This window comes from Squalius cephalus (assembly GCF_949319135.1).
Source record: "Squalius cephalus genome assembly, chromosome: 14".
NCBI lineage: Eukaryota > Metazoa > Chordata > Actinopteri > Cypriniformes > Leuciscidae > Squalius > Squalius cephalus.
Window position 1 is genome coordinate 36695184 of NC_137135.1, and position 12941 is coordinate 36708124.

The 12941-nt window shown below is 39.4% G+C and overlaps 1 protein-coding gene across 1 annotated transcript in view; it reads left to right on the forward strand.

Moving 5' to 3' along the window:
• The window catches only part of fat4 (FAT atypical cadherin 4), a 97642-nt gene extending 85154 nt beyond the window's left edge, over window positions 1–12488 (forward strand). Inside the window, exons 13-17 of the mRNA XM_079892261.1 lie at window positions 1162–1341; window positions 1639–1763; window positions 3527–3744; window positions 5983–6244; window positions 9186–12488. Coding sequence (XP_079748387.1) covers window positions 1162–1341; window positions 1639–1763; window positions 3527–3744; window positions 5983–6244; window positions 9186–11071 — 2671 coding nt within the window. The 3' untranslated portion in view covers window positions 11072–12488. The remainder of the gene's footprint in view (window positions 1–1161; window positions 1342–1638; window positions 1764–3526; window positions 3745–5982; window positions 6245–9185) is intronic.
• Window positions 12489–12941: the final 453 nt, after the last annotated feature.

The window sequence follows — 12941 nt, forward strand, 5'->3', positions numbered from 1 at the left end:
AAATATTTGAGTTTTGAAGTGCTGGAAAAAGATGTGTGACGTACTTGAAAGTATTTTACTCTTCCTGCCAAACTTCCATGCTTACAGTGAGTGTTACTACAGTAAATCCATGGTGAATGTTGCTGATCTGTGGACTTAAAGCCTTTAACATGTTCATTCATGGCACAGTGTTTCTCCTGGGTTCCACGTCAGCGCTGTTTGATGCGTTAATAACGGAGAAATGTGAATGTTTCTCACTGGATCTCGCAGCGATGTTATTACTTATGTGGCGAATTCAAATGCTTTCTTCACTGGATCTCGTAGCGCTGTGTAGAAACAGTGTCGCTTGATCGAGATCGGCTCGCGCTGCATTGGTCCAAACCGATAAACGGTCCGTGAAGCACAAATGAGCAGCGCAGTTTCGTTCCGCTTTCATTCCGTTTGCCATTTGATGTTGGGAAATGTTGTAGTGGTCGCACCAGCTCGACTGCTAATAAAATTTTGGTCGCACCGGCAGGAAAAAAGTCCAACGAATCATTCGGTTTGTAATGCGTACCGACCCGAAAGCCTCGTACCGAACGGTTCAATACGAATATGTGTATCGTTACACCCCTAATATATATATATATATATATATATATATAGTACACTGCAAAAAATGCTTTTCTTACTTAGTATTTTTATCTGGTTTCCAGTCCAAATATCAAAAAATTCTTAAATCAAGATGCTTTTACTAGATGAGTAAAATTGTTTTCTTGATCCGAAAAGATCTAACTCTGTCTTGTTTTCCGGGGGAATTAATCAAAATTAAGTGAGTTGTTGCTTAAAACAGGCAAAATTATCTGGCAATGGGGTAATGTTAATTCAAACAGAAACAAGATTATTTCTCTTACCCCACTGGCAGATCATTTTGCTTGTTTTAAGCAAAAACTCACTTAATTTTGATTTATTTCCCCAGAAGACAAGACATAATATCTTATGGCATTTTACTACTTTAGTAAATGCATCTTGATTTAAGATTTTTTTTTTATATTTGTACTGGAAACAAGAAAAAAATACTAAGTAAGAAAAGCATTTTTTGCAGTGTACACCTCTAATATATATATATATATATATATATATATATATATATATATAGTATATATCACTTGCGCTGTCTGATAATGTTGTCTCGTGTGTCAGGATTCTGGATGTTCAGCCGAACCGTGTGTCTGTCGGGGGCGTTCGCTCGATCGAAGCGCTCCTGCATCGGAAAGGTCAGGTGGACACACACGACTTCGTTGGATGCATCATGGAGTTCGCTGTCAACGGACGCCCGCTGGAACCGTCTCAAGCTCTGGCTTCACATGGCATCCTAGACAGGTCCGTCACCAAACACACACACACACACACACACACACACACACACACACACACATTCAACTCGCTGGAGTTCTGTGAATGTGAAATGAAAGCTGTCTCTATCTGGCTGAAGTCTTTTTTTTTTAGCGCTGTGTGTGAATTTTCTGGAGCAGTTTGAATAGTGTTGATTTCATTTCAGGTGTCTGTTGCTTTGAAATCAGTGAAACTCTTTTGCATATATGCTAATGTTGGAGTCGTGGACTCTTGTGTTGCTGAGATGTTCCCCGCTGAAGGGTTTTGTGTGTGTTTCGTCCACAGATGTCCCAGGTTGGAGGGTGTGTGTGTGTCCGAGCCCTGTAGACACGGCGGTACGTGTCTGGACATGTGGTCATGGCAGCAGTGCCAGTGTACGGAGGGTTTCACCGGACCCATCTGTGAGAAATGTGAGTTTTGGGGTATAATCTGGTATATAAATATTTCACGCATTGGTCAATATTGAGTTTTTGCTCCATTTTGCCTCCATAACATCCATCCTTCTTTCAGTCTAGTGGAAAGAACGTGTCCAAAATACACTGAGTGTACATTAAGTGTTTATTTTATTGCACTTTATCTTTTTTTTGCATCTTTCGATTTCGATTACAATTCATATCTTTAAAGTTTTTTTCTCCACTTCAGCAGGACTTATATATACCAAAACTTACAATTGTATTCATATCTATAATCAGAAGGTTTTTACTGAGGGATTTGTTCATATATCATTCACACTGATTTATAGAACAATTTATTCCTAAAAACAGTGAAAATGTGGGGGTTTTTTTCAGTTGTTGACAGTATTTTCTGATTTATAGAGTGATAAAAAGAGAAATACAAAATCCCTTCTGTAAAAACATTTAACTCTAATATGTCAACAAAATCCAACAAGAGTTTTGAATCTGGCTTTATCCAATGGTCAGATTAATCTTCTGGAAATGTATGCAAATGAGTGCATATTTAATTGATAATGCATAATTTGCATATATGAACATAACGTTTTAGAAAACATGTAATAAAAAACAATTGTCTTAATGTACTGTGATTAATCAGCTGGGGAAAGTATAATGATATCTATTAGTTACATTTTTACCCTATTCACCTGTGGTAATATTTTAAAAAGCGTGTCTTCACCAAAACATAACTCATTTGAATATCCACTTAATAATGTGCATTTTCCATTTGCCAGAGAAGCAAAATAGATCCCTGATGTTCACTGTGTCCTAACTAAATCTGACATGATAAAGTGAGAACAGACCAAAGTCACAATCGTGCTGTTTGGTTTCTGAAAATCAAAAAAAAAAAAAAAAAAAAACGAATCTAATCTAATCTAATCTTTTTCCAAACACCTGGTGTACATAACTGTGTATTAAACATCAAATATTTCCTGGCTGATTGCTTACAGTGTGTATTTTGATTGATGACCCTGATTTTCTTCAGTCACATTTAGAAGATTAGAGCTGGATTATAATATAATTTGATTTTGCGATGAATCACGCAGTTGAGATTTGCTATATAGCAATCTGTGCTTCACTTTATGTGAGTGTACTGTATGTATGCGGATAAAGATGGATATAATATATATATATATATATATATATATATATATATATATATATATATATATATATATATATGAAGAGTTCAGATGCAAAAGCCTCTAAAGTGCCATCTGAAATTTTCTTCTAGAATGATCATTTTTATCAAGCTTGGATATTTAAGTTCAGTAATTTCACTTAAATGACAATTAATAGGTGATTATATATATATATATATATATATATATATATATATATATATATATGTTAGTGTCGGATATGTACAGACAAGCAAATGGATCCATGATGATAATATGCATGTGCATGCCATCACCGTTTTCACAGATTCACGTTTTTGAATTTTACACGGAGATGATAACATAATTCAAAACTTGCACCTTGTTAGAATGGTGTCGTGTTAGCGGCTCCTGAGTTAATAACTAATGATCTTTACAACGGAAGTGAATCAATCAAAACTAACTTTATCTGGACAATAACTGTATTCTAGATCTGCTGTAAAGCCGAAACACTCTCTGTTACTGTAATCTCCTGTTATCACTGTAAAGCCGCTGTGAAACTCTATATTGTTAAAGCGCTGTATAAATGAAGGTCTTGACTGGAGTGTGTGCATCTCTCAGACATCACGGCAGATACGGCTCTCTCTCTGGATGGTTCCGGGCGTTTGGACTACGGTTTGAGTCAGAGTCATAAGAGGGATGTGTTGTTGGCTCGAGCGCTGCGGGACCCGGGCCGTCCCGTCCAGGAATACAGCAGTCTGGAGCTGAAGTTTCGCACGCGTAGCGGATCTGGAACGCTTGTGCACGCTCAGGAGAGCTACAACTACACCAGCGTCAGGGTAAGAGTTAGCAGTGGAACAACACACCGATATAGATCCATGCATTGATCAAACATATCACATGAAATATCGATATTACCTTTATTATTATACCTTTATTTTGACACTCTCCACATCCTCACGTAACATCCGTCAACGCATTTCCATTTACTCACCATACTTTGGTTTTTGCCAAAAAAAAAAACTACTGTTGGAGTTATCTGCTTTTACTAAAAAAATTATAATATAAAAAAAAAACATATATATATATATATATATATATATATATATACAGTATATATATATATATATATATATAGGCCTATATATATTTTTTTTTTATTATAAATATTTTTATAGTAATAATATTTTTAATAAAATAATTTTAATAATTATAGTAATACAATTTTTATAGTAAAGGGATATATATATATATAAACATACTTTAAATTAACTTTAATTTTGTAAGTTACCTGTATTTTTTTTCTTATTATTACTTAATCAAAACAACCCAGCTGCAGTTTGATTGATATTACTTGGAATGCGCAATAATAAAGAAACATGATTTATAAAAATGAACAAGAACAGACTCTATTTTTGCAAATGAACAAATGAACTCTTCTGTTGTAAATGTCTGAATTGGGAGAGGGAGTGCAACGTTCATGTCATTTATTTTGTTTGCATTTGTGAGTTAATAAAAATGTAACTTGGTGTGTAAACTTGGCACAAAATATCTAAATATCGTTAAATCATTCGATATAGCCCTGAATCGAATCGGATCGTAATCGGATCGCAGAATTTTTTGAGGTATCGTCAAATATCATATCGCTGGCTGAGAGAATCTATGTATGACCCTGGATCACGTCTCCAGTCTCGAGTCGCACGGGTTTATCTGTGGCAATATCCAACAATACATTGTATGGGTCAAAATTATCCATTTTTCTTTTATGCCAAAAATCATGAGGATATTAAGTAAAGATCATGTTCCATGAAGATATTTTGTAAATTTCCTACTGTAAATATATAAAACATGTATTTCTGTGAGTGAATGCTGCACAATCGCCAACATAAATGAACAACTTTAAAGGAGATTTTCTCAATGTTTCAATGTTTGCTCCCTCAGATTCCAGATTTACAATAGTCGTATTTCAGCCAAATATTGTCCTATCCTAACAAACCATACATCAATGGAACGCTTATTTATTCAGCTTTCAGATGATGTATAAATGCAAAAAATTGACTCTTGTGACTGGTTTTGTGGTCCAGGGTCACAGATTATATGGTATCGTGGTGAACTGTCTGATTTACACTCCTAGTAAGAGTGTGTGTGGCTGTCGGCCAGCTGAACTCGCTCGCCCTCCTCTCTCACTGCATCTGAATCGCGAGGCCACCGAGAGCTACTACTCAAACACACACAAACACAAGGACACAAACACACACTCACCGTATAAATCACAGCACGGTGTCGCACATCTCAGGTTTGGCAGGACGGATTTTCCATTTCCAGATTTTGTAGGTCTTTAAATCAGTTTTCCTCTCCGCTGCAGTTCTTCTCTGTCATGTCTTCGTTTTTCGAACAAGATTATTTTTCCATTTCAGTAATGAATCCATCAGATTATCACATGACAGAAACGTAGCTCTGTTACAAAACCTTGTGGATTTATCTTTAATTCTTTTCAGTTTTAGTCATTTTAGAGCCTCAGTTTGAACTTATTTAAATGAGTGTATTTAGTTTAGTTTAATTGCTAATAATTTTCTTGTGTGTGGGCTTCTCTCCCTTTTTTTAATACCTCTAGTTATCTTTTATCTAGTTATCTTTTAGTTTTAGTCATTTTAGAACTTAGTTCTGGTTCGTTACCAAGCCAACATTTATCCATCTAATATTTGTATTTTGTTTTACTTCAGCTTTATTTCCCCCAAAAAAGTTTTAGTAGTTTTAGTTTTCAATAACAACACTGCTTACTAAGATCACTTATTTTTGTCTAATAAGTTTCTCTAAATTGCATGTGTGTTTTAGTGAGAAGGCAATCCCAGAATGCACTGTGATGAGCTCAGTGGGGAAAAAAAGGCAAAATAATAATAATTCATTATTAAAATACATTTTGATCTGTTTAGTTAAACCTGAGTTTGGAACAGAGAGACACATCCTCCTGCTTTCTGTCTGAAATATTCAAATAATATACAAATAAAAGCGCTATACAAAAAAATGTGAGTTGAATTGTATTGAAATTGCATTCATCGACTCTCTCTCTGTCTCAGCTGAAGAATGGACTTCTCCAGTACGTGTCTGACGCCGGAGTCGCCGGGAAGGTGGAGAGGATTGTGGGAGATGTGGTTTTGTCTGACGGTCAGTGGCACACACTGTTGCTTCAGAGAAACGGATCATCCACCGTTCTGCGGATCGACCAGTCCAGCTCCAAAGTCATTCTGCACAATACGCAGGACTTCGGCGGGATCGACGTGCACACACTGTCTCTCGGTGGCGTCCCAGCCCGACCCACACAGCAGAAAACCAGCCCGGGTCAGTTCCCATCAGTCCACACTCTAGAGAACCTCTTATATTTATATATATTAATGCCTTAAGTATCATTACAGAGCAAAACACTTCGTAGTATCTCTTAAAGTCCCCCTGTAGTCAATCATTTTATCCCTTAAAACTCATCTTTGATCACCAAAATGACATATTTAAACGTTTTTTCCTGGAAAAAAAATTCTTCATGCCTTAAAATATCTTGAATGAATCTTGAAACTCGACACCCTTGCCTCATTTAGTATGCGTGGTTCTATGAATATGCAAATGAGCCCCGCCTCCACTCACTCACTGGTTGACGATCACACGTTGATCTGATTGGTTACAAGGTAGTTTGTGACGTCAGAAACACCAGCGATTTCAAAGCGTGTTTTTGAGACTGTCAATGGTGTCGACTTATGAACTTACACATGGCTTGTCTTAAAGCATATTAAAAACACCACATAGACACATAAACAACATTAAACGCTGGATTTTCACCATTTGAGTCAACCATTTTATCCAAAGCAAATTTAAAAAATAATGCATATAGGTTTTAAATTGCTCTTTTATAGAATTTCAACCTCTTACTTGCCATGAAAATAGCATTATGGCATTAAAACACCAAACAACCAATAATCCCAGTAATATATGTACTGTAAGCAGCTTACAATAAAATGTTCATATTTTAATCTGCAGAAATGACAATGACATAATTCCATGTTAATTACGAACTAAACAAATTTAGCAGTGAGAAATGTCCGACTCGCAGGCAGCGGATGCGTCATAGTTTGGCACGGTCCCGCAGATTTTCTGCATGAATCAAAACTCTGGAGTGTTTTTCCTCTGCGAGTGAAAGTGACAGGAGAAAGTTCAGAGAAAGTGTGTGTGTTTGTGTGCTAACTAGGTTAGACAGAGGACTGCCAACAGGAAAAAATGTCTGAACTTTCCTCTGCAGGACTTGCACAGGGCAGAACTACTGTCCATTAAAAACACTTCAGACACTCACAGAGAGAAAAGACACGACGTTTAGCCTGCGATAAGACTGGAATCTTTATTAGAGCTCCAGACGGCTGTGTAAAAGGTCTCAGTGAGGTCTCGTAGGAAAGCCTCTTGAAAATCTCAACTGTTTTGCTAAAGTCTCCTTCTCAGATGTTTTTCCCTGAGAAAAAGACCCAGTAAGTGTCTATAGTTTCTCTCAATGTCTCAAACTGTGCTCAAATTGACAAAGATTAAAAAATCTAAAACTTTATTTGAACATAATCTGATCTGCTATCCACATTAATTTGGTCAACTATTGATTCATTTGTGTCTGTCTCAGAGGTTTCAGGAGCAAACAGATCACCTGCTATTTGTTCATATGTGGTCAAATTGAGCTGTTGGGTTGTAACCTACTTTTTTTACTGGAATAAATCAAAATATCAAATAAAATTATCTTAGGATAAACATATTTTGTCCACGTAAAGTCATGCCGTTTCTGGATTCAATGGCTGAAAGAGAGAGAATGAAAAATAGAATTGGGCCAATATGCTTTCCCCCTTTAATAAACAGAACCAAATGTTTTCGGTTTGAATGGGGCATAAATTCAATAAACATCAATTTACATTGTTGACTGTTCGTTGTTAGGCAACATGATAGTGCAGGTCTGAATCAGTGACATCAAGATTTTTCCCAGATGGCGTAGTCTTAAAAGGTTGCGTTTTTTGGCTTGCAGGATACTTATGTTGAGGAGAAGAGTCTGTTTCTCTTCCTCCTGATGTAAAAACGACATTTGTTGATGTGTTTCCCAGGGGGGAATGTTGTTCTATGATGGCCTATGCTACAGCGATCAGAAACCCAAACAAAATGTCTCCCTGTATAGCGTTAAACTAAGCAATATCCATTTCTTTAAGTCAGTCTTATTTCTTTGTCATGTTGTGGAAGCGCTAGTCTCCCGCAGAATGACTCGCAGCGTACAATCTTGTGCAATTTGCAGCGTATTTTGTCCAAAAATCAAACAATTACGTCTTCAATTGGTTCCAAACGCGGCTGCTAGACTTTTAGCAGGTACTCGTAAAAAACAGCATGTAACGCCAGTTTTAGCCTCACTTCATTGGTTGCCTCTGCAGTACAGAACTGATCTTAAATTATTGATTTTTGTATATAAAATGTTATATTGTTATATTGTACATTGTCTCTCAAATCAGCAAATCAGATGATCCTAGACATTCCAAGGACCAGATTGAAATTAAGGGGTGATCGGGCATTTGCAGTAGCAGCTCCAAAGCGCTGGAATAATCTACCTCTCCATCTTAGACTGGCTCCTTCTTTATGTTATTTTAAAGGAAACCTGAAATTACATTTACGTGAATTAGCGTTTTGTTCAGTAGGCTAATTGGCAAGAGGCTCTTAACAGATGTTGCTAGTCATTGTTGGTTTGAAAGCACATTTTATTTGTGTAATTTAATTGTGTGATTGTACAGCACATTGGTCAAAATTACCTTGTTTTAATTGTGCTTTATAAATAATAATTAGTATTTTTTTGATCATTTAGTAGCCGTTTAGTGGCAAGTACATCAGTTCCACTTTATTTCGATAGTCCACTTAAGACATTCTACTAACTATAAGTAACTTTTCAACTACATGTCAGCTAACTCTCATTAGAGTATTAGTAGAATATAGTAGGTTATGGTTAGGTGTTAGGGTCTGGGTTAGTAGAATAAGTTGACTTGTAGTTGCCAAGATACTTACATTATAATCTGTTGGGGGAAGCATCAAAATAAAGTGTTAGCAGATATTAAGCAGACAGTCTACTAATACTCTAAGAGTTTGTTGACATGCAGTTGAAAAGTTACTTATAGTTAGAAGAATGTCTAAAGTGGACTATCGAGATGAAGTGTTACCAGTACATTTAAAAATATACTCTAACCATTTCTGAGTTTATTTGAGTTAATGTTCCTCTCTTTTTTTCTAGGTTTTGATGGGTGTTATGCCTATGTGAAATATAACGGAGAGATGCTCCCCTTCAGCGGTGATCACGGGACCGTTTCCATCTCCAAGACTGATCCCTCTGTGAAGATCGGCTGCCGTGGCCCAAATCTATGCGATAGCAGTCCATGCTGGGATGGGTTGATGTGCGTGAACCAATGGTACACCTACCAGTGTGTCCCGCCGGGCGACTGCACCTCGAACCCTTGCCAACACGGTGGAAGCTGCGTTCCCGGTGTCCGTGGAGGCTTCACCTGCACATGTGAGGAGTTATACACGGGAAGAGTGTGCGAGAGCCTGGTGGCCTGTCTGGGAGTCCGGTGTCCACAGGGAACGGAGTGCAAACTGGGAGCAAATGGAGGATTCACCTGTAGTCCAAGCGCCACCACCGAAGAGATGGTTCTGCCAATCTGGGCGGTTCCTGCGATCGTGGGCAGCTGCGCGACCGTCTTAGCGCTGGTTGTTTTAAGTCTCATACTTTGCAACCACTGCAAGGGCCGTAAGAAAACCAAAGTGCCAAAAGATGAGAAGAAAACAGAGAAAAAGAAGAAGAAAAAGAAGAAGAAAGGCAGTGAGAATGTGGCGTTTGATGATCCGGATAACATCCCGCCCTACGGAGACGACATGACGGTCCGGAAACAGCCTGAAGGAAACCCCAAACCTGATATCATTGAGCGGGAAAACCCTTACTTGATCTACGACGAAACCGATATTCCGCACAACAACGAAACCATTCCCAGCGCCCCGTGCGCAGGTCCGGAGGCAGACATGGAGCACTACGACATCGACAACGCCAGCAGCATTGCTCCATCAGATGCGGACATCATCCAACACTACAAACACTTCCGAAGCCACACTCCCAAGTTTTCCATTCAGCGCCACAGTCCTCTGGGATTTGCCCGTCAGTCGCCTCTTCCGTTGGGTGCTACTACTAGCTACACCTACCAGCCGAGCTACACCCAAGGGCTCCGCTCGACCCCGCTCAGCCATTCAGCTTGTCCTACGCCCAATCCCTTGTCCCGCCACAGCCCGGCTCCCTTTACCAAGCCATCCTCCTTCTATCGCAACACTCCCACTCGGGAACTCAACTTGGCAAGGCGTGACGGAAGCCCTCTCGACTTCCACGGCGAAGTGTGCCAACCTGGTATGTTCAACTACGCCACACGTTTGGGTCGGCGCAGCAAGAGTCCTCAAACCATGGCCGGTCACGGATCTCGTCCCGGGAGCCGCCTGAAGCAACCCATCGAGCAAATCCCATTGGAAAGCGGCCCACCTGTAGGGTTGTCCATAGAAGAGGTGGAACGCCTCAACACACCTCGACCCAGGAACCCTAGCATCTGTAGCGCGGATCACGGGCGCTCTTCATCTGAGGAAGACTGCCGTCGACCGCTCTCACGTGTCCGAAACCCTGCGGATGGCATCCCCGCTCCAGAATCCTCCTCCGAGAGCGACTCCCATGACTCCTTTACGTGCTCGGAGATGGAGTATGACCGGGAGAAACCCGTGTCCTACAGTTCTCGCATGCCTAAGCTTTCCCAGGTCAACGAATCGGACGCTGATGACGAGGACCACGGAGGGAGGCTCCGACCGAGGCGATACTCCAGTCGACGTGCCGAAGGAGGACCGGCCAGCGGTCACAACACACTCTCGGAGTATCAGCACCACACTTTACCCCACAAACTGGGCCAAGGGTCCAACAACTTCAACTGGGACAACCTACTGAACTGGGGTCCGGGGTTCACCCACTACGTGGACGTTTTTAAAGACTTAGCACTGCTACCCGAGAACTCTGCTGCTAAAGATATCGAAATGAAGAGCGGCGACGGCTCCATCACGATCCTGAACGAGGGCGAAGCCGAGCAGTACGTATGAGAAACGCATCTGAGACTGGAGTCAGGAGCTGTGATGAAACATAATACTGATCGAGATATTTGATTAAGACGAACTTAAATGCAGCAAGGCAGAGCACTGATTTTGAAAGACGTGCACCGAACACCCAACACAGAGTGTCAACACTGCTAGTGTCCATAGTTAAAAAATGCAAATGGACAAATCTGGGCTTTAAACTGTATTTAGTCGAGCAAGTGCGCACACTAGGGGTTGCACAGACTCGTCGTCTCATTCTGACATTCGTTCATGTGTTGGGTCTCAGTTGACAAATTGTGTAACATGCAAAGGTGCATTTCAGTTTATTTGCATGCCATTATCTTTGTACAGTATTGGCCAATTGTTTTTGTAATTTAGTCTAATAAAGTCAACCCAGGGCTCTTTGCGCATTGTGAGTGAACCCCACTTGGTGCTGTGTACAACTGAGATTATCTAAATGTTGCATTTTCCATGCTGGATGCTGTATTGTGAGTCATTTATGTTAAGGTAAACGGTGATCATCTGACGAGTAAATGAATAGCTGTGCAACCCCTAGTATAAAACACACACACACAGGGTGGAAGAGGAAGACACTACCACAGACACACATATGAAATCAATCAGATCTGGTCCGTCTGTCTGTCTGTTCCGACTGAGATCCAAATGCACAAATAAAGTTGGTCATAATGAGGGGTCGTTGTGACCTTCAGTGACTCTGGGCTCCGTCCAATTGGCTGATTTTCCTGTGTGTTAGTGCCTCGACCTCTAGGAATCAGATCCATGAGCTCGGTGTGAAGAGCAGGGCCATATTTGGCTCCGGTTCTTCGTGCTCCGGCCAAAAGAGAAAGAAAAGCTCTGGAACCGTCCGCCAAGAACGGGTGTTTCTCATCCTGAATAACTGGCTGCCGTCTAAAACAACACAACCTCCAGATATGAGATTAATCAGGCCTCTGCCTTCTGGATATTTGAGGATTTACGTTTGGGAGCACGGACACTATGACTTTCTATGGTTGTTTGTATTGGTGTATTGCAGGATTCGTACAAACACACTTGACCCGTCTAACGCAATGCCCATCTGCTACGAGACTATGAACTTGTGTACATTTTGTATTAATAATGAAGCTCTTTGGAAGTCAATGTTCTCTGTTGATATGTGTTTTTTTGTTGTTTTATTTTGCTCTATGTTTTTAAAAATGTACTGTTTCTACTTTTTTACTGTTTATTAACTTAAAGGTTCATCAGCGTTTTTATGGATATTTTTCATATGCTGGAAATGAGGTTCCTACTTTCAGCGGAAGATTGAACTTCTTATTTTTTACATTTGTTACTTATGTAACATCAGTATTTTCCACTATTTTGATAAAACTATAACATAATGTCTGATTTATACGTGTAAAAGCCAATAACAGAATAAAAAAAATATTTATTTAAAAATACTCCGTTTTCATTTCAGTTTTGATGTGCTAAAATCAGGTTGAATTGAAGGATGACATTGAAGGAATTTAGTCATGAACAGCTCCTTTTGTGGACAGAAATGAATCTGTATGAATTGAATGAAACATTTGAGGGTTTGGACGAAATGAAGCCCTGATGCAAGACAGAAAAACACAAGCGTGACTTAACACCTTAGGATATGGTCACACAATCTATGTGGTTTGAACCACATTAGTTCAACAACACAGGATTTTCATTAAAGATATCAGTAATAACTTCTGCTGATTAATCCATTTTAGGGATTTTAAAATAGTCTTTGTAAAGAATCATTAGCCATAAACCAAGCCAATCAGCTACGAGGAGAATCATAACATTACACATTTTGAGTTTAAGCAAAACATTTTGAAAATTGAACAAAAAGACAAAGACTGTGAACTTAACG